General features: G+C 37.2%; 1 protein-coding gene across 1 annotated transcript; it reads right to left on the minus strand.

Moving 5' to 3' along the window:
• Positions 1–444: 444 nt before the first annotated feature.
• On the minus strand, positions 445–21,119 carry LOC127435769 (fibroblast growth factor receptor substrate 2-like). The gene is made up of 7 exons (XM_051689450.1): positions 20,794–21,119; positions 19,781–19,890; positions 19,067–19,158; positions 13,996–14,182; positions 8,108–8,266; positions 3,471–3,640; positions 445–1,890 (listed from the first exon to the last, which is right to left on the minus strand). The coding sequence occupies exons 2-7, from the start codon at positions 19,809–19,811 to the stop codon at positions 919–921; spliced, it is 1,611 nt and encodes a 536-aa protein (XP_051545410.1). The 5' UTR covers positions 19,812–19,890; positions 20,794–21,119; the 3' UTR covers positions 445–918.
• Between the last annotated feature and the right edge of the window lie 337 nt (positions 21,120–21,456).

Genomic DNA, 21,456 nt, shown 5'->3' on the forward strand with positions numbered 1-21,456 from the left:
ATGGTTCGTTTTTGAAGGCAGCATGTGTTGTGTATGTAAATGGTGTGGAGCTTCAAAACTAAAAGCCTCAAACAAAATATTTTTTGTGCCAACTGCCAAGCACCTAAGTCTATATGCAGCCAAAAAAATGATAGTTTATTCCATACTGGACAGTATTAATAAAATCTTTTTCATAAGAATTAATAAAAAACTGTGTAACTATGTTATTCAATATTTGCGTATGCTATTTACTTATGTTTAAGAGTATCACACCGTTAACTTAGCAACAGTATAACCTCAAACTCTAGAAATCAATTGTGAGTCGAGTCTTCCATGGCATGGACAGTTGCTTCCGATGTTGAGTATTCCAAGCTGGTCACTTCAGTTAGCATGCTGCACATAGTCAGCTCACTAGGTCTTGGAACAGGGGTATAGTGAATGAATAGTGCACAGCTTTCAACAACCTCAAATCAAACAAAATAGACTTTTATTGTGCCAAGTACTGAAATCTACTCTATGCAGCCAAAAATGCAAATGTAGTGTTAAGTCTTTACATACAGATTTTAAAACAGCTTGTAGTGTCATCATGATACAGGGCAAATACAGAAAACACAAAACGTCTGATCAGTGTAATACTGATTTGTACCATATGGAATGAACCTGTGGAATGTCGTCCAAAGTTGTTATTAACATAATAAAACAAAAATAAACAGGCACTGGAAAACGAGTGTAAGAAATGTAGTAGTATATTACCATAGGAATAAAATCAAGGTATATGGCGAGGTCCTCTGCTAACTTTCTCAAGTGAACATTAGACTCTTTAAACTACAGGAAAATCTTTATAAGTGTTACAAACAAAACAACATTCGTGATATCAGGTCCCTCTGCCTACTGTCAGTTTTAGAAACGCAACGAGTGTTCAGGCAGCGGCAGGCACCATCACATGGGCAGGTCAACACTGTTATGGCGTGTCTTCCTGGAGGTACCGTCGTAACGGGGCAGCGCTTTTTGTAGATTCGACATAGCAGCCGTGCGCTCCACATCAATGACCGCGTACAGCTCTGTCCTGCGCGTGGGCGTCTGTGGCAGTGGTGAAGTGGGCGTCTTTGGGGTCTGTGGGTTGCTAGAGCTCTCTGGCTCGGTTTGTACCTCAATATAGTTCAGTCTATGCAACTCGTGACCCGGCCGGCGGAAATCAAAGTTAAAGAATGTTGGGGTAGAGCAACCCTGCCAGCGGGCTGACTCCACCTTGTTGGCACTGAGCGGGGCTGTTACATTCTCCGTGTTGATGTAGTAGTGAGTGGGGTCGGGGCTGTACTGCCGGTGGTTGTGGAAGCCGTTGATTGGCTGCAACCTGAGCTCCACTGGCTCCTCGCCATCTTCATCGTCCAAGCCACCCTTCGGGTGCTCTCGCACAGGAGGGAGCGCTGGTAAGTTTTCGTAGTCGAGTAATGCCGTTCTCCGCTGGGCGGAGTTGTTGATGTTGGCATCGGGAGTGAGTGGTGGTGGCCGAGCTCGACAGCGCGAGAGAGCTGAGAGCGAACCGTTGAAGTTTTCTGCAGCTGCCGAGACTCCCATAGAGGTGTCGTCAGGCCGACTGCTTTCAAGCGCATCCGTGCTGCCTGCATTCTGTGAAATAACTGTGCCATTAGAGTTGTAGGTGGAGTCTGCCCCAGCATACTGCAGTCCAGACATTGATGCCTCGTGTTGTCTCTGTCTCTGCACGGGGGTTGGGCCTAGCACGAACCGAACACCATCGGGTTCAAGCTGCACTCGAGGGCCTGGGTCAGGGGCCTCCTGAGGTGTGGCGCATTCTGCATCAGGTAATGACACACTAGAGTCTGTAGGAATTTCTACAAAACTTGGGCTGTGCTGTTCCAGCAGACCAGTGGTGTTCACATATGTATGACCCTGCAGAGACATTGCATACAAGACATACTTCAGTGACTATTATGTTCAAATAGTGATATAACATGTAATGTTGTAAAGGTGTTTCTTCACCCTTACAAAAATTGAGTTCACTGCAAAGTTGCCGCAAACTTGGTGCAAATTCGCAACAGATCATTTTCACATGCAAATGAGCTTTGCGGAAAACTTGCGGCAAATTGCCCATTGTTGCCAAAGGTTTGCCGGAGATTCACCACTACCGGTGAAGAGCTGAAAACTTCTGGCAAACATTTGTGCAAAATCACAAGTTCATTTGCATGTGAAAATAACTAGCGGCAAATTTGCGGCTAGTTTAGAATTTTTGAAAGGGCAAATATGGGCACTTGAAATGTTTCATGTCAAACTCCCTTTAAAAACATTCTTCACACTCAATAGTTTATGTATTTAATTTTTTATCTACTAACAACCTCCAACAGTGGACAAACATTATTTTTGCCATTTTGTCTGAATTGTCATAAACTAATGTCATTTCCACATCTTCATTTGTCATTCATTCTGTGATGGAAATTACATTTTCAATTTTTCTTGAATATGGAATATACATTTTTGGGCAGACTTCTTTGTCTTGCTAAAGCTAATTTAATAGCTAGCATTTTATGTATTGTAAATACACAAAATAAAATTCGATTTTCACTTTTGCATATTTTGATAAAATTACAGCTTGAACAGAAATGACACATGGGTCAATGACAAATAAGGTTGTCAGAGGTGATAAAAATGAAAAATCTAGTTTAAAATGTAAAGTTTGTAGAAATACAATCTTTGACTGCATGTTGGTATCAAATAAAAAACATTTATAGCATTTTCTACAAAAGTGTCTAAAGAGGTTCTCTTTGTATTTTTTTGTGTGTGAGACATGACAACAAAATAGCTCTCTACATGTTAGTTACACCACATGACTGATTTGGTGGACAAACATTTTCATGTATTCATAATCATTTTAAAATAAAATTGTTTCACTGTTTATTTTTTTAAAGAAATAATAATTAAAATTATTCTGCACTACTCCTGCCAACATTTTGATTTTAATGAGACTTTGATTTTCTTTAATGTCTCCATATGGTTACACCACATGACATTTTTCACTTTAAGCAACAGGAAAATGACTTTGAACTCAGTACCTGAAAACATGTTCATCACAGAAGTGTATTCAAGTCACTGTATTGTGTGAATTGCATTTGCACTGTATTTTTGAATAATTAAACAGACAAAGAAATTTGCATCACGTCACTGACCCACAGAATAAAACTATTCTTTTCACAAGTAATTTTTTCCTTGCTTTTTCTGTTTACTTCACACATCCCTTGTCTCATATTTCACTTCAAGCATGCTCTTTACTGACACTGTTGTGTTCTTGGTAACAAAGTACACTAACTTTTGAAGAAAAAAAAAAAAGTGTTGGTCATAGTTGAAATGACGTCACAACTGAGGGACAGCTGTAATGTGTGTAAAACTTTATATAAATCACCTTCACATAATAAACATTGAAATGGTTATTTCACTCTTTGGAAACATCCAATTCACAAATATTCATATTCACTTACTCTTACAGCCTCATCTGCAACTAAGAGAGGGTGTGTGGACTCCTCGCCCAGTGAGGGCAGACACACGCTCGCCGTAGAGGGATGCCGACTGGAGGGGTGAGAAGATGCATCCCCTAAAGAGGGATACCGCAAGCTGCCATTGGGTAAAGAAGGGAGGATGTTGCCAGGAGCTAAAACATAAACATAAAAAAAAAATAATAATTATAAACTACACTATGAAACCTTTGAACCTTACACAAAACTAGCCTTTAAATTTCTTATACTGCAACATCGCAACATCTTTTTGTTGAAAATCATGTCTGCAATGCTGTTCATTAACACCATCATATCACTGACAGTCATCACAGGATTTTTCCTGGGTCAAAAATTGTCTTCGGTGGTGCCTAACAAAAACGCTCGAAGTTGGTTTATTATATAATGCAATTAATTATTTGCATTTCATGTTTACATTAGATACGAGTTTCTTTCCATTTCATATTTTCATAATCTAAGCATCTGGAACCTTTTGAATTCTACAGAATTTTTTACTTTAAGGTGTTATGTGAAATCAAACCAAACTTCATTTTAATTAACTTCTCATCTCTGTATGATTAGTTATAAAATCTCTGGGATGTGTTTGTTGATCTTCACAGACCACATCGCAAGAACAACTCGATCGTGCATATTTGCACTGTATATCATAAGGAAAATCAGACCCTTCCTATTTGAGCATACTACACAACTCCTTGTCCAGGCTCTTGTTATATCTAGACTGGAATAATGTAATGCTCTTCAGGAAGGACTTCCTGCATGCACAGTCAAATCCCTGCAATTGATCCAGCATGCAGTCTTAAACAAGCCCAAATGTGCGCACATCACACCTCAAACTGCACAGGTCGCTTGCATCAAGTTCAAGGCATTAATGCTCACTTACATAACCACTTGCTCCACAACCCTCTATTTAAACTCACTACTTCACGTCTATGTGCTTTACAAGAACTTTACGATTGACGGGTGTGCGGCGCCTAGTGTTGCCATCTCAAAGAGGCACAAAATGACTCTCACGGACATTCACTTCAACTGTTCCTCGCTGGTGGAATGTCCTTCTAAACCCCACAAGAGCAGCTGATTCTCTAGCAGGGCTCGACATTAAGCATTGTCATGTGCTTTCCTTTGGTCATTCACTTATCAAACATATTAACTGTTCAGAGAGAAAAAAATGATTTAAGTAACAGTAACATGCTCAAGTAACAGGTCAAAGTTTCTTTTGTATATTTTCTAAAATTACGACAGATGCCGAGCCTAATTTCGGTTAAACGGACAGAGCAGTGCAAGCACAGCAGTTAGAGTACACTTGGAGTAATCATTCTGCACCAGCTATTCGAATAATAAAAATGCTACTCGAATATCGCAAATTAATTTTCATTTCCACATTTGTCTGCTGTGAGCTGCTCTAAATTACACTATTCCCTCTGAATCACTCAGCACATCTCACAGTTACAACTGAGTCCAGCGTTACGTGATGCTGACCAGACCACTATGAATTTGTGGGTAAAAATCTCTGAACAACGAGATTTGCCAACATTCAACACTTGTTTTTCTGAATAATAAATGATACAAATCTGATATCATGTAAACTAGGGCGATATGCAAGAAATATGTTGACGATGTTTTTATAAAAAAAATATTGCAATTTCCAATTACATCATCAATCCCCCAGCCGGGGGATCGGTGAATATTCTTGCTTTTTTGATTTTGCTGTAAAATCAAATTAATTTATTGAAACGTGAAAAATTAAACCAAAGATATTTCTAAATTCAAATTGTAAAATAAAGTGGTCAAAAAATTTTATAGAACAACCCTCCATTTGCCGTCACGCAAGTATCCATTTACAAAAGCTGGAAAATACAAATTAAGATCTAAAGACAATTATAAATGTAAACATAAGAATGACGATAATAATAATTAAAATATAAATACATTTTAGGTTCAAGGTGAACATGTTTAGGTTGTATACACATGTATAGGCTATACAGTGAACCTGCAAAGTTGCGTACAAAATTTCACAATGCATGTTAAGTGCGAACTGCTCCGTGGAAATAAAGCTAACTAAACTTCGAGCACCTCCTGAGATGGTCTGAGGTCATGTTCAGCATTCTCACAGAAAACACTATACTTGCAAACAGTTTTCAGATGACTGAAACAGAAAAGAAAAGAGTGAGAACTCTTCACATGCACCTGTTCCACGAGACACACCCGCTGCATGCCTCTGAACAATCAGAGCACATCAGAGACATACATCGACGGCTTTTCTTAAATCTATTTTTCAAAATATAATAAGTGTTTCTTAAAGCGCATGTCTTTGTGTCTAACAGCATTTCTTGTCATGTGTCATTCCGAGACATCTTACAGCTGTGGTTTGATAATCTACCCACAGTGGTGAGTAGATGATCAATATTACCCGGCATGCGTGTAATTTAGGCTACCCACATTTGGAGGGTAATAATTTCATACCCTGCGCTACCATTTAATATATTTGGCGACTTCCCAGCTCCACGGTTTTGTAATTTCCCAATCATCGTCTGTCAATGAGTGTTGCAATCGGCATATTTATCAGATATCGTTGTCAGATACATCGTGCTATCGCCCAGCCCTAATGTAGACAGTAGACTCTGAATTTATTTATTTGTGTTACCCTAATGCCATCAGTATTGGTTTCTATGTAACCAAAAAAAATGTTTGTACTGTTTTTAATTTTTTTTTATTTTATTAATGCATATTGCTCATTTCGTTTTTTTCCCCCAAAACGAAAAGCATAGTTATCTTATTTTGAAACCGTTCTTGGTAATGTTTATTAATAAAACAAAATATAGATTTCACGTACATGTCTTAATCGATTACTTTTTTTTTTTTGTGGGTTAGAGTAGAAGTCAAGAAACCCATTTGAATTCAGCATAACATTTTCTGGAGCAGAACTCTATGAAAATACTCTGTGGCAGAATGATCACTTACTGTCGAGTGAGCATTTCAGTAAGACAAAATATGCAATAGTATTGGTAATTGCAATTATTTTCGTAATATAATAACAATAAAAATAATACTTTTAATATTCGTTTCTGTCTTTATATTTTTCATTTTATAGGCCCCAGATCCACACCGATGCAACTAAATGTTAGTCTGGGGCCCTAATAAATATCTATGAATTTATATTATGTCTCTGAGCAGTGCTGGTTTGGTGGCAATGCCTGCTTTCACTTCATTCTCAGAAGTTTGAAAAAAATATCAAAATCATTGATTTGCAAACTGTCCTATCATCTTCTCGCTTTAAACATTCATACTTTTGTCCCATGATAGATATACAGCCCCAAAACTCTTATGCTTTTATTTTCTTCTCACATTTTGATGTTCAGCCATCTCTATCATGAGTGAGAGAGAGCGAGTTGTTGTGCTTGACCCCTTATATTATTTTAGTATTATCACTTCTATCTGGTAACTGATACGTAATCAATTAAGTGATTGATATAAAGTTTATTTGTAGCACAACCTGACTGGAACGTGCATTCTGTAGCATCTGGCAGCATTTCAGAGATTTCTACCTGTATATTGTTTTAACTGGATTTTCATCCTCCACTATGCCGCTATGACTTTTATTAACAAAATTTGTCCCTTTTGAAATGCTGTTAGTGCCTTGTTTAAGTGAACCAAACCAAGGACAAAATACAAAATGTTAACAATTTTAGTCCCATTTTGGACAAAAATCAAATGAGCAACAGGTCTGAAAACATCCCTTTATAAATCAGTATAAATCAGTTCACAAAACGGTCTAAGTGTTTCACTCATGAATCGGACTGACCTAGTTCTAAAGTTCAACTCACTGGAGGGGAAGATAATCAGTGAAGAACAGCTTAAATTTGGGTCTGTTCTTTGCACATATCACATGACTTCAGAAGACTTGGAATGAAGTGCACTAGTCGTATGGATCACTTTTATGGTGCTTTTGTGTCCTTTTTGAAGCTTGAAAACCTCAGTCCCCATTTATTGTAATTGCATTGGGGGGAAACGACCAGTACATTCTTTTTTTAATTATTTTTTATTTTATCCCCTTTTCTCCCAATTTGGAATGCCCTATTCCCACTACTCAGTAGGTCCTTGTGGTGGCACGGTTGCTCACCTCAATCCAGGTGGTGGAGGACAAGTCTCAGTTGCTTCCGCTTCTGAGACCATCAATCCGCGCATCTTATCACGTGACTCGTTGTGCATGACACCGCGGAGACTCACAGCATGTGGAGGCTCATGCTACTCTCCGCGATCCACACACAACTTACCACACGCCCTAATCGTGACCACGAGGAGGTTACCCCATGTGACTCTATCCTCCCTAGCAACCAGGCCATTTTGGTTGCTTAGGAGACCTGGCTGGAGTCACTCTGCACACCCTGGATTAGAACTCGCGACTCCAGGGGTGGTAGTCAGCTTCAATACTCGCTGAGCTGCCCAGGCCCCTCATGACCAGTATATTCTTAAATTTCTTCTTCTGTGCTTCATGGAAGAAAGAAGGTTCGTATTGGTTTGGAACAACAATAAGGTTGAGTAAATGAAGAGGGTATATTTTTGTGGATGAACCAATACTTAAATGTGTGAATGCAGTGTAGACTCACTTGTAGGTGTGTGTGGTGTGAGGGGCAGGTCTGCTTCAGCTTGTATGAGGTTAGGTTCAAACACCGCTTCCTCCACCACACTGATACTGTTGTTGTGCATGATGTCCTGCAGCATGTTGAAGATCTCTTCAGCGCGGGAACACTTGAAGGCAAATATCCCTGCAGACAGTGAGCACACATGCTATTCTGCTCTTACAGTTGAAAAACACCAAAAGTAAAACACTAATGCTATGTTCCAAAAACTAGTGTGCTGCCTATAGAGGTGACATTTAAAAGCCTTGGGAATGACGGGGACATCTCGGGGATGGTTAAGTGTTGTAGTCTTTCAAAGTATACTCCCATTAAGCCCACACACAAACTACAACTGCAATTCCAGGCACATATGTTTACAACGTCCATTATAAATAAACTAAAGGCGGATTTTACTTTTACGTCGAACCTTAAAAAAAAAAAAACAGATATGTCTTTTGGCCATGATTTCACTTGTTTTTAATAAAACATAAAAAGAATACAAAAACAGTAGATGCTCCAGATAAAAAAATGAGCCCAAATACAATGTGATATGATGCAAAGATTTTAAAATAATCTTGCAGAACAGACTCTAGTTACAAAGCAAACCAATCACAGCTGTTGTGGTCTTCCCTTAATGTGACACACTTACATTTTTGGAGAAAAATATAAAATGGTTTAAACTGCTTGATGTCCTAAACTAAATATGTACTCAAAATAATATCTCAGTTCTGCACTTTTGAATGCATAGCAAGGATCACCCTGAAGCACTCCATTTACATTGAAGAGTGTCATTCTGCATTCAGGATGCACATTAAGAGGTTTTGTGCAATAAGATGTTAGCCTATTTAATTGTTGAATATACATTAGTCACCATGTTGAAGTGCTTCATCTATCCCTCTAACAGGTGTTTGATCGGGGTCACTTGAACATAACAGAGCCTAATTTTACATTACTATCCTTAACACAGACTAGTCCATTTATTTATTTGGTAAGTAGTCTTGTAATAATGAGCAGTCAGATGGTCATTCTGGCGATATAAACACCAACATAACTCTGATACAAACTGGAGGTGGAATCAGGGACGTGCACAGGGGGGTGGCTACAGTGGCCCAATCCACTGGCCCTCTGCACACAAGGGGCTGAGGTGACCCTCTGGGTAGAGTAAAAAAATTGACATCTATTTATTTATCAAACACTTTTAACATGACTTACACATCTAAAATTCTAATATGAGATTGCTTTGGGGTGTATATGTAAAAATTTGCTGTTTATTTTGTATTGTGTTACAATGACTATGTTTCTTAATCAAGTCTCCAGACCTTCATTATCATATAGTCAATAAACCGTAATTTCTTCATAAACAGTTCAGTATGCACTCATGCCATTTAACATGTGCAAACAATGCCATAAAACAAACAGCTATGTAGGTACTATATGCTTATACAGTTGAAGTCAGAAGTTTACATACACTTAGGTTGAAGTCATTAAAACTAATTTTTTAACCACTCCACAGATTTAATATTAGCAAACTATAGTTTTGGCAAGTCATTTAGGACATCTAAACTGTCTATTTACAGACAGACTGTTTCACTGTTAATTGACTATATCACAATTCCAGTGGGTCAGAAATTTACATACACCAAGTTAACTGTGCCTTTAAGCAGCTTGGAAAATTCCAGAAAATGATGTCAAGCCTTTAGGCAATTAGTTTCTGATAGAAGATGTACTGAATTGGAGGTGTACCTGTGATGTATTTTAAGGCCTATCTTCAAACTCAGTGCCTCTTTGCTTGACATCATGGGAAAATCAAAAGAAATCAGCCAAGACCTCAGAAAAAAACAATTGTGGACCTCCACAAATCTGGTTCATCCTTGGGAGCAATTTCCAAATGCCTGAAGGTACCACATTCATCTGTACAAACAATAGTATGCAAGTATAAACACCATGGGACCACGCAGCCATCATACCGTTCAGGAAGGAGACGCATTCTGTCTCCTAGAGATGAACGTAGTTTGGTGCGAAAAGTGCAAATCAATCCCAGAACAACAGCAAAGAACCTTGTGAAGATGCTGGAGGAAACAGGTAGACAAGTATCTATATCCACAGTAATACGAGCCCTTTATTGACATAATCTGAAAGGCTGCTCAGCTAGGAAAAAGCCACTGCTCCAAAACTGCCATAACAAAGCCAGACTACAGTTTGCAAGTGCACATGGGGAAATGTCCACTGGTCTAATGAAACAAAAATGTAACTGTTTGGCCATAATGACCATCATTATGTTTGAAGGAAAAATGGTGAGGCTTGCATGCCGAAGAACACCTCAACCGTGAAGCATGGGGGTGGCGGCATCAAGCTGTGGGGGTGCTTTGCTGCAGGAGGGACTGGTGCACTTCACAAAATAGATGGCATCACGAGGAAGGAAAATAATGAGGATATATTGAAGGACAACAAAGTCAAGGTATTGGAGTGGCCATCACAAAGCCCTGACCTCAATCCGATAGAAAATTTGTGGGCAGAACTGAAAAAGCATGTGTGAGCAAGGAGGTCTACAAACCTGATTCAGTTACACCAGTTCTGTGTGGAGGAATGGGCCAAAATTTCAGCAACTTATTGTGAGAAGCTGCCCAAAAGGTTTGACCAAAGTTAAACAATTTAAAAGCAATGCTACCAAATACTAACAAAGTGTAAGTAAACTTCTGACCCACTGGGAATGTGATGAAAGAAATAAAAGCTGAAATAAATAATTCTGAAATCTATTATTCTTACATTTCACATTCTTAAAACAGTGATCCTACCTGACCTAAGACAGGGAATGTTTTCTACGATTAAATGTCAGGAATTGTGAAAAACTGAGTTTAAATGTATTTGGCTAAGGTGTATGTAAACTTTTGACTTCAACTGTATATACTTAGTAACTATAAATATAAACATACTTATTTGCGCTTTTAAGCTGAAATTAGATCAGAAACGTTTTAAAGAGCAACACAGGTAATTTCCCACTTCGAAGTTGCTTACAGCAAGAATGACAACATGGATAGGTATAGGGAAAAATATTAGGCTACAGGTAAAAGTGAAATGTGTAATTGTTCTTCAAATGTCTCCACTCTGAATGTTTTTTTTTTTTTGTTATTTCAGTATTGTATTTTTATTCATTTTCTTTTATTACCAATTTTGTATGTTGGTCCTGCATGCAATCTAAATGCCTCTAGTTAATAATTAGTTTATTTTTATATCAATAATAATTAGTATACTAAATTCCATGTGCTTCCTTTGTTTTACCCTAATATTATTAGTGCAGCATAAAGTGAATCTGTACTTTATATACCCCAAAAGACCATGCATTCTATATGGATATTACACCAGGGTTTAACAAAAAAGGCTGGTGATGGTTTTGTCCAATCCAACCCCTCACATAAACTGACTTTGACTACCCTGATTTATCCACATGAACAACCAAACATGAATCAAACCTATATAAAGTGACAGCCACACCAATGCATTGCGGTTCTTCCATAATGTGATGATGTCAAAGGAGGTAAAAGACAGTTGGAATTTCCTTATTATTTGCTGTCTTGTGTAGTGCATAATACAGTAAAGATTTTGTTTGTTTGTTTTTGGTGAAGGGGAATGTGCCCTTTTTCTTGGTTTGGGCCACTGCCCCTCAAAATGTCTGTGCACGTCCTTGGGTGGAATTCAGTTGTTAGAGACTGTTAGTTAGAGTTCAGTTGTTAGAGCATTTGCGATTATTCTCACATAATAACAATTTCTGCTCAAATCAATATTTCATATCAGTTTATATATTAATTTGGTAGGCAGACCTGTAATAAGCAGGATAATGTACAGTCAGCCAGTTATCATAACAAACTAAACCAATGTATATATATATTTTTTGCGATAAAGACCAGCTGTACATTATTTCTTACATTATTATTGTAGCGATATCGCCCTGCCCTAATTCAGTGTAATTAAAAACTGACCATTTTACCCAAAATGTGTGAGTGCTATGTATACTTATGCTTAATAGAATATCAAGTCTCCTGTGTGCTTTGCATGTGGAACTCTATTTGTGTGGATGTCAGAGTTGCTGCCTATGTAGAGCGTTTCAAATCAGTCCTTTTAGCTCTTTTCCACTGAAATTGTGATGGTTATCATGTGGAGCCTGTGCTCGGCTGGTTCATGGACAGGGAAATCTGTAGCCTATCGCATAACGGCAGAGCTTTTCCACTGACTTGAAACTCGAACAGTGACTTAACGAGTTACGTGGCTACGTGGTAGTTTTACATGACTACTTACCTGCCCACAAACAAACACAGCTTTCACTCCTCTTTTTGAGGGCATATATCCAATGTTATTACATTGCTCAACAAGATTGCCAGAGACAGCATCAATGCTCAAGATGATAATTAATTAAATTACATTATTTTGTATTAACTTTTTAATGTGGCTTATCTTGCTAAGTTCTATAAACTGTAACAGAGGAATCGTTATTAACATTGGTGTAGCAGATGGTTATATTTGGATTTTTTCCATAGCATATAATATTATGTTTACGTCTTGATTGAGAATCCCACCGATTTACATAACAGATACCCACTCTCTTCCTAACTTAGTGTGTAGCTGCTCAAAAATCCCCTTACTGAACAAAACAACACATAAATCAAAATGAGAAGAGTGTAAGGAAAGTTGACAAAGTTGGCAAATTTAATAACTTACTGAGATCAGCTGCACAATACAAACAAACACCAGTGTACATAATTTATTGTTGTATCTCCTCTTAGACTTTTTTACCCTTGCAATCTCTCTAGTTTATCTCGGATCTCCGTAGAAAAGCATTTCTCAAGTAGAGTGCTTGTTTTGTCCACATTTCCTCAATGCTTTTGATATCTGACATTTTTGTGGGGGTTTTATTGTGGTTATAGAGTGATGAAGTACTCCTTGCTGCCGATTGTTGTTGTTTGGTAAATTTTACATAATCACGCCCTCCGCCCCCTGAAGAATTCGGTTCCCGTGTAGAGACCAGCAAGCTTTTGGGGCCGGTACGGAACCAGATTTTCGGCCCCAGAATGGCCTTATCTGCGGTGGAAATGCACGAAACAGTTTGGAATTAACACCAGACTAGGAACCCCCCCTGAACCATGTCAGTGGAAAAGGGCTATGTGATAGTCCTTTTCCACCGAAATTGCGATGGTTCTCGTGCCAAGCCTGTGCTTGGCTGGTTCACAGCAGCGGCAATCTGGAGCCTATCGCAAACCGGCCGCACTTTTCCAATGACCTGAGAGCCGAACGGTGACGTAATGGGTTACGTGGCTACGTGGTAGTTTTACGTGACTACCTCAAACATAAACCAATCAATCGTGTCACTGTGTTCGTGTAGCCTAAAGTTTTAACTCCTTGTTTTTTTAGGACATATTTAAACGTATAGAGAAATGCAATCCAACATTATTACATTGCTCAACAAGATTGCCATAGACGATACTACCCCCAAGACGACAGGTAATGTAATTACATTAATTTGTATAAACTTTTTAAAGTGGTTTATCTTGCTAAGTACTATAAACTGTAACAGTAGAATCGTTATTGACATTGGTGTAGCAGGTGTAGTAAGTGTTGGGAGCACAGCAAACCGTACTTACCAGATCAAGCATGCAAACTCTCTTGAGCTCATCCTTGTGAAAGCATGGGTTCAAAGTTAACAGTCTTGCATTAATCACTGCGGACGTCTTCAAAGTGAAGACTCTTAGCCAAATGTACATGTGTAAAATGCCAATTATTCTCAGGACTGGTGTTTAGATTTTTATAATTCATGAATTTACAAATGCATCCATTTATGTATGAAGTTCTAGCAAATATGGAAGAAAATTAGATTTTGCCTTTACCTTGCCCCGTCTGGCAGCGTCGGCCGCTCTCAAACGAGAAGAGATTTGAATCGTAGCCATAGCGACGCAGGCATAGGTAAGGCCACTTCACAGCATCACATTTGCGTGTCCGCAGGACCAGTTCATCCTCCGTCAGCTCCATGATTCCTGCTCCAAGCTCATTCCCATCATCATCAACATTCACCACCTGAACACAAAACAACCCCAACTCAACACAAAATCATCAAAACAAACAACTCAACACACTTATCAAGCCAAACACATGAAAACAAATTCAACTCAAACCAAACTACTATCAACAACACAAGCTCAAACTAAACAACTCAACAAACACACCAAATCAAATTTAACTTAACACAACCCAAAACAGTGTTAAATTGTCAACGAAATTACTGGTTAAAATGTTCGCTCAAGAAAGGTATTTGATGTCGTCAACTATAACAAAGGCGAGACGAAAAAGACGCATCATGATGATTATTAAATTATTTTAATTAAAACATTCTGTTGATGAAAATATAATGAAAAAATAATAATAATGCAAGACAGTAACATCTACAAAGAATTAAATAATCTAATACAATAATACAGTATGTTGTGGATTTCACCACTTGAGCGGTGTATACAGAAAGAGTTGAACACCAACTAAATTAACCACTTTACAAACGGGTTAATTACCGCACTTAAAGCATCCTATTTATACATGAGATTATTCACTATATTTACAACATAAATGTAATATTATAACTTACACCTACACAGACAATGAAGTCAATGAACAGGTGAGCTTGAACTAAATTGCATGCTAGTCAGAATGAGTAACTTGCATTGTGAATACGCTGTTTCCCTAAAATCATGCAACATGTAACGCAATATCCTAAACTGGCTAAACGTGAGGAATTTACAACAGAGTAACTTCTTAAAGTAGGTAATACTTCAGGCTTATAGTACTGGCTTTTGTTTTTATGTTTTTGAATCTTACATATCAAACATTAATCTTTTATTTGTTTGATATGTTTAACCCTTTAAGCTTGGTTGTAATGGATGCAAAATGTTAATACCTACAGTTTGACCAACACAAAATAGGTATTGTTTGAAAGCTTAGAAGCGCTACTTCTCAGTGCATGCAGGCATTATTACCAAAACTGAACAAGTGCTTTGAAATTTGCAGACAAATCAGAAGTGTTCTGTTTTTATACAAAACAAAATAAAAAAAATGTAATGTGCAATGTACATATTATTGTAATCAGTAAAAACATCAAACTAATCAAATAGTCATGTGTAATATGTTGTTGCAAAGCTATCAAAGAGTAGAATACAACCAGCCTATTTGTTTTGCTCACAGACAAAATATAGTGTATAATAGCCAAGTATGTCTTTAACATTTATGTTTCTTGTAAACAGGTGTTGCTTAAATGCCACGTTTTCGCTTATAACGTCACGAAAAATAAACAGAACATAAAATATCTTACTTAGAGGGGGCAATTATCTTTCAAATGAGCCCTTGCACAAGGTAATGGGATGCATAGATCGTTAGATAATCCACATGAAGTACAATGTACACACAGCATCTGGCTATCTGGCTGAAAGCTTGTTAGTTTTCCTGGATCAGATGATGTTATCGGAAATTATGTAGCATCATGAAACAATAAAAAAAATTTTTTAAAAATCAGTTTGGATTCAGATCAGTGTAAAAATCATCCATATTTTGGGCTGAGAGACATGTGATTGATTGGTGACTGTTACATATGGCCACCAAGAGATGGCGCCAAGTACATGACACAGACTCATTGATGCAGACTCACTGAGTCAAAAGGCACTCATTCTGTGAAATCTCATTACTAAAATCATGTCGGCATGCTATGCAAACCTTTAGTCATTGTTGTGTTTGCATGTGTAATTAGTTCTTATGTAAAATTATTATGTTTTATTTGTTTGGAAAGGCTTTTGGACACTGGAGACATTTTTGTACACTTTGATAAATTATTTTTGTAATGTTATAACTTTGGATTGCTTTGTTGTATCAACACAAACTTTTTCTAGGTTGCAGTTGACATGACTTGGAGCAAAACAAAAGCTTTTTGGAGCCACCTTATTTACACCCAGAGATATATAATGTCAAATCAGAAAAATAAGAGGGAAAAGAAATACATTTTTGGTCAAGTTTTTTGTGATTTTTCAGCAGTTTCTTAGGGTGAGAGATGTAGGCAGAATTGATCATAATCTATATCATTAAAAAAATTGATAAGTTTTCTTTACATTGAACACTTGACCTGGTTTTTTTTTTTTTTGTTTGTTTTTTTGTCGAGTTATAAGCCTTTAATTTTGGGTATGCCACTGAAACAGGAAATCAAGTTTGGTCTGTTAAAGTTTGGCATGTTGTCATTTTGCACATTATCATCAACTAATATATGTTATTTTCATTGACTAAAATGATACGCATTTTTGTCTGAATAAGACTAGGGGTGTAACTGATCACTCATCTCTCGATACTGAACTCACGGTTTGGTTCACAATTCTTTAAACTAAGATTGAAAAAAATTTTATTTTATTTTTATTATTATTATTATTACTTTATAGACATATGAAAAACAGTATGTTTCATTAAAAATGTAGCTAAAGTACTGTTCTTAAAAGTGCTAAATGATCCATCAGACATGTACTGGGACTAAAAATCAGCCCAGAACAGGGCAATGGTAACACCAAATGGAAATATTAGCTAATAATTCTTCTTACTGAAAATACAGAATTATGTTAGATACATATGCTGCTTACACACCGTCACTAATTACATACAGTTGTTCTCAAAAGTCTGCATACCCCGGCAGAAATTGTGAAATTTTGGCATTGCTTTTGAAAATATGACTGATCATGCAAAAAAAACTGTCTTTTATTTAAGGATAGTGATCATATGAAGCCATTTATCATCACATAGTTGTTTGGCTCCTTTTTAAATCATAATGATAACAGAAATCACCCAAATGGCCCTGATCAAAATTTACATACCCTTGAATGTTTGGCCTTGTTACAGACACACAAGATGACCCACACAGGTTTAAATGGGAATTAAAGGTTAATTTCCTACACCTGTGGCTATTTAAATTGCAATTAGTGTATGTGTATAAATAGTCAATGAGTTAGTTAGCTCTCACGTGAATGCACTGAGCAGGCTAGATACTGAGCCATGGGGAGCAGAAAAGAACTGTCAAAAGACCGGCGTAACAAGGTAATGGAACTTTATAAAGATGGAAAAGGATATAAAAAGATATCCAAAGCCTTGAAAATGCCAGTCAGTTCTGTTCAATCACTTATTAAGAAGTGGAAAATTCGGGGATTTCAGCCACAACTGCCAGAAGAATGGTTCGGGATACAAAGAAAAACCCACAGGTAACCTCAGGAGAAATACAGGCTGCTCTGGACAAAGATACTTGAACAAAAATTAGCTGCATGGTTGAGTTGCCAGAAAGAAACCTTTACTGCGCCAATGCCACAAAAAATCCCGGGTTAAAATATGCCCGACAACACCTTGACACACCTCACAGCTTCTGGCACACGGTATTTTGGAGTGACGAGACCAAAAAAGAGCTTTATGGTCACAACCATAAGCGCTATGTTTGGAGAGGGGTCAACAAGGCCTATAGTGAAAAGAAAACCATCCCCACTGTGAAGCATGGTGGTGGCTCACTGATGTTTTGGGGGGGTGTGAGCTCTAAAGGCATGGGGAATCTTGTGAAAATTGATGGCAAGATGAATGCAGCATGTTATCAGAAAATACTGACAGACAATTTGCATTCTTCTTCACGAAAGCTGTGCATGGGACGCTCTTGGACTTTCCAGCACGACAATGACCCTAAGCACAAGGCCAAGTTGACCCTCCAGTGGTTACAGCAGAAAAAGGTGAAGGTTCTGGAGTGGCCATCACAGTCTCCTGACCTTAATATCATCGAGCCACTCTGGTGAGATCTTAAACGTGCGGTTCATGCAAGATGACCAAAGACTTTGCATGACCTGGAGGCATTTTGCCAAGACGAATGGGCAGGTATACCACCTGCAAGAATTTGGGGCCTCATAGACAACTATTACAATAGACTGCACACTGTCATTGATGCTAAAGGGGCAATACACAGTATTAAGATCTAAGGGTATGCAGACTTTTGAACAGGGGTCATTTCATTTTTTTCTTTGTTGCCATGTTTTGTTTTATGATTGTGCCATTCTGTTATAACCTACAGCTGAATATGAATCCCATAAGAAACAACATAAATGTGTTTTGCCTGCTCACTCATGGTTTCTTTAAAAATGGTACATATATTACCAATTCTCCAAGGGTATGCTAACTTTTGAGCAAAACTGTACATGAAAAATATTTAAAATTAGAATTGTATTTTTCTAAAATAATACTGTCTCTGATTACATCTAACTATTCTTTTCAAAAATACATATTTAAAGGAAGTGCATGCTTATCCAGTTAAATAATAATCATTTACTGATGAAATCAAATCAGACATGACATTTGACATTAGGAGTATATTCCCACATAGCATTTTTATACATAATATTCAGCATTATATACAGTAGATTAATATGATTAATAATGATTAGTATGATTATTAAACCTCTGTACACTGTAATCGTCTCTCGTGCAGTCAGAGCAGATCAGTCTTGCACTTCAAAATGACATTCGATCCCTCACGCTGAAAAGACTCATCTCTCTCCCACTCCTGGTTTCACTTTCAGTTTCCGAAATCTCAGTTATAAAGTCATCTTACAACACCTCTGGATGCTAGTCTGCAATTGTGTTTTAGAGCTCCTTGTGTCCAATGAAGCGATTTCCATTTGTATGCCCACATACATAAGCTCAGGAAGTCGGGCATATTGGATAGAACAGACACTAAAATAATTTTTACAAAATTAAGAAATCTCCACAATGTGCATCGTCGCATTTTTTAACCGTGATGTATTGTGCCACGATAAACCGTTACACCACTACAAAAGACAGTGTAAAAAATAACACAGACCCAAACCCTAACTAAAAAAAAAAAGCAGCATCACAATCTAATATATAACTACTGACCTTAAATTTACTCTGGTGATTGTCAGGGATCGACTCTTTATCTGGACAGCTAAAACAGCTTCCCATGGCTTCTTCAGAGGACCATTTGATACCTAAGGCAGAGACAAACATTTAGCATTGGACAATTAGGAAAGCAAAATGTGAGATGTCAATCTGCAAGATACTTTTGATTTGTTTCTTTAACACTGTCTCATACTATTTATTAATTTTTAATTTGATTTACACAGCTTTAGTAGTGTAATAGTATTACAGTCATTGACCAATAAGGTTGATAAAAATGAGAAATCTTAAAAATCATGTCAAGTTTGTAGTTATGTAATTTGTTTTCTGTCCACCACCTAACTTTTAAGTTTTTCAAATATGAATAATATTTTAAACAAAATTGTTTCACTTCTTGTTTTTCTTTTTTTGTAAGAAATAATTATATTATTTTGCACTACTCACATCAACATTTATTTTTCAAGAATATCAGCCTTACATGAGATTTTTTGGTTTGTTTTTTGTCTCTGGACGGTTACACCACATGACATTTTTGACTTCAAGCCCAACTTTGAAATCAGTAATTGAAAACATTTAAATCACATTAGAGGAGTATTCAAGTCATTGTTTTGTTTGAATGACATTTTGAATGTATTTTTGAATAAATTGACAGCTCAGGACAAAAAAAGTAGTATATCATTTACACAGTTTATATGATGAAATGATAGTTCTTACCCAGATCCAGCCACCAGGGTTCTTGGTTCATTCCCCAGCCCAAAGCAAACAGTCATTCTCTGAATGATTAATGGCTTTATGTGATGTGATAGTCTGAAGCACTCTATTATCTGTTGAAACATAAACCAAATATGATATATGTCATAACACTGTTTAGAGTGTTCTCATGAAACTAGGCCCCAAAAATCACAAGAACTGATCAACACTTAACGGATGAACTGCTTAAGCTGTATGTCTATAATGACAGGAATAAATGAGAGATGATGAGTTTGAGGTCAAGTTCAGCTGTGCATGAGTCACTGTAAGAGTCAAAGAAAAGCCTCTGCCTGAGGATGAGGTGAGTTATCTTAATGTACAAAATGGTTTGGAAAATGAAACATTCCTGGAATATTTTCAAACAGCACTCTTCCCTCTCACTCAAACCTGCCATACCTTCACATTAGAACTCACAGTAAATCATATTTTACAAAAATATGCCATTTTATTTTTATGCATTTAGATGCGGCCTTATTTCTATAGGTAACCTGCTGAAATGTTTAGAGTAAACAAATACATAACCGTTGTCATTCATTTGGGCAAATTACAATTAGGCTACTCGTAAGAACTCGACTATATTTTCATTTACACAGTGGCATACCACGTTACAGCACTGAAATCAAGTTCCATCGCGTATGTGTCTGTTTAAACAAGTGCTTCATTTCAACAAGAGTTAAACTGAACTCACCGAGCTCAACACAACATGTATTAGGCTTATTTTACAGAACTTCACGTTCTTGTTAAACTGCCAATAACTGTAGCTTCTCAATGATCAGGTAACCTGATGCACAAAGTTTATACTGGTACATCTGACAAAACTAACCACTTTTTACATTTCTGTTCAAACTTCTTAAAGGCGTAAAATCAGTGTTTGATCATATGTGCATCTCTTCATGTAGCTCAGCTAACACAAACATACACAGCTAATGTATGTTAACAGATACACAGATTCTATTAAACAGATTAACCATACTTACGTAAAGCTCATAATCAATCGAGGTGAGTGTTTTTCATCGCTGAATAATCCACATTTGATCGAACATGTTTATCTGTTTAACTTTATTAAGAGTTGGTCACTAGCTCAACTAGCACAGACCCGCCCGAGCGCCAAAATAACTTATCCTAACTTATCAGATCAACTCAAACTAACCGTGCAAAACACATTTTAACCGTCTGTTGTCTTGCATGATGTTGTAAAGTCGATGTTCATGTTTAAGAAACTAGTTTAATGCGGAGTTTAATGTTATTTGTGGGTTTACTTTGTCGCTCGCTTCGGGTCAGTGTGTGCTAGCGTTATCGTAGAGCCAACATGTCACTGCGCATGCGCGCGCGAGTCATTTTACATGAGTTACAAAAAGTATTCAGCGCGGTGGGCTCCTGTTTTGTGTAGCTGTGTTGTCTGTGGAGCCAGATAGATAACAAAAAGATTTGAATCTGAATTTTGTACATTTGAATTTTACACATATGGCATTTAACCAAATGTAATTTTCCATGGCGTATTTTTATAGTTTTTAATTTGTATTTTATAAATTTGAATTCTAGACGTGGAATTTAACAAAATGTAATTGTTTTTGTTGCATATTTTATAGATTTGTATTTTTAAAAAGCAGATTTTGTGTTCTGAAATTTTTAGAGGTGAA

This window comes from Myxocyprinus asiaticus, chromosome 46 (genome assembly GCF_019703515.2).
Source record: "Myxocyprinus asiaticus isolate MX2 ecotype Aquarium Trade chromosome 46, UBuf_Myxa_2, whole genome shotgun sequence".
NCBI lineage: Eukaryota > Metazoa > Chordata > Actinopteri > Cypriniformes > Catostomidae > Myxocyprinus > Myxocyprinus asiaticus.

What these genes read in the sequence shown, in the direction of transcription:
- LOC127435769 (XM_051689450.1), bottom strand. Translation starts at nt 19,811, where the DNA reads ATGAACCAAGAACCCTGGTGGCTGGATCTGG. An exon ending in ACGCTGCCAGACGGGGCAAG is followed by an intron (nt 8,267 to 13,995) that starts GTAAAGGCAAAA and finishes CACTGTCTGCAG; the next exon opens with GGATATTTGCCTTCAAGTGT. An exon ending in TTGCAGATGAGGCTGTAAGA is followed by an intron (nt 1,891 to 3,470) that starts GTAAGTGAATAT and finishes ATGTCTCTGCAG; the next exon opens with GGTCATACATATGTGAACAC.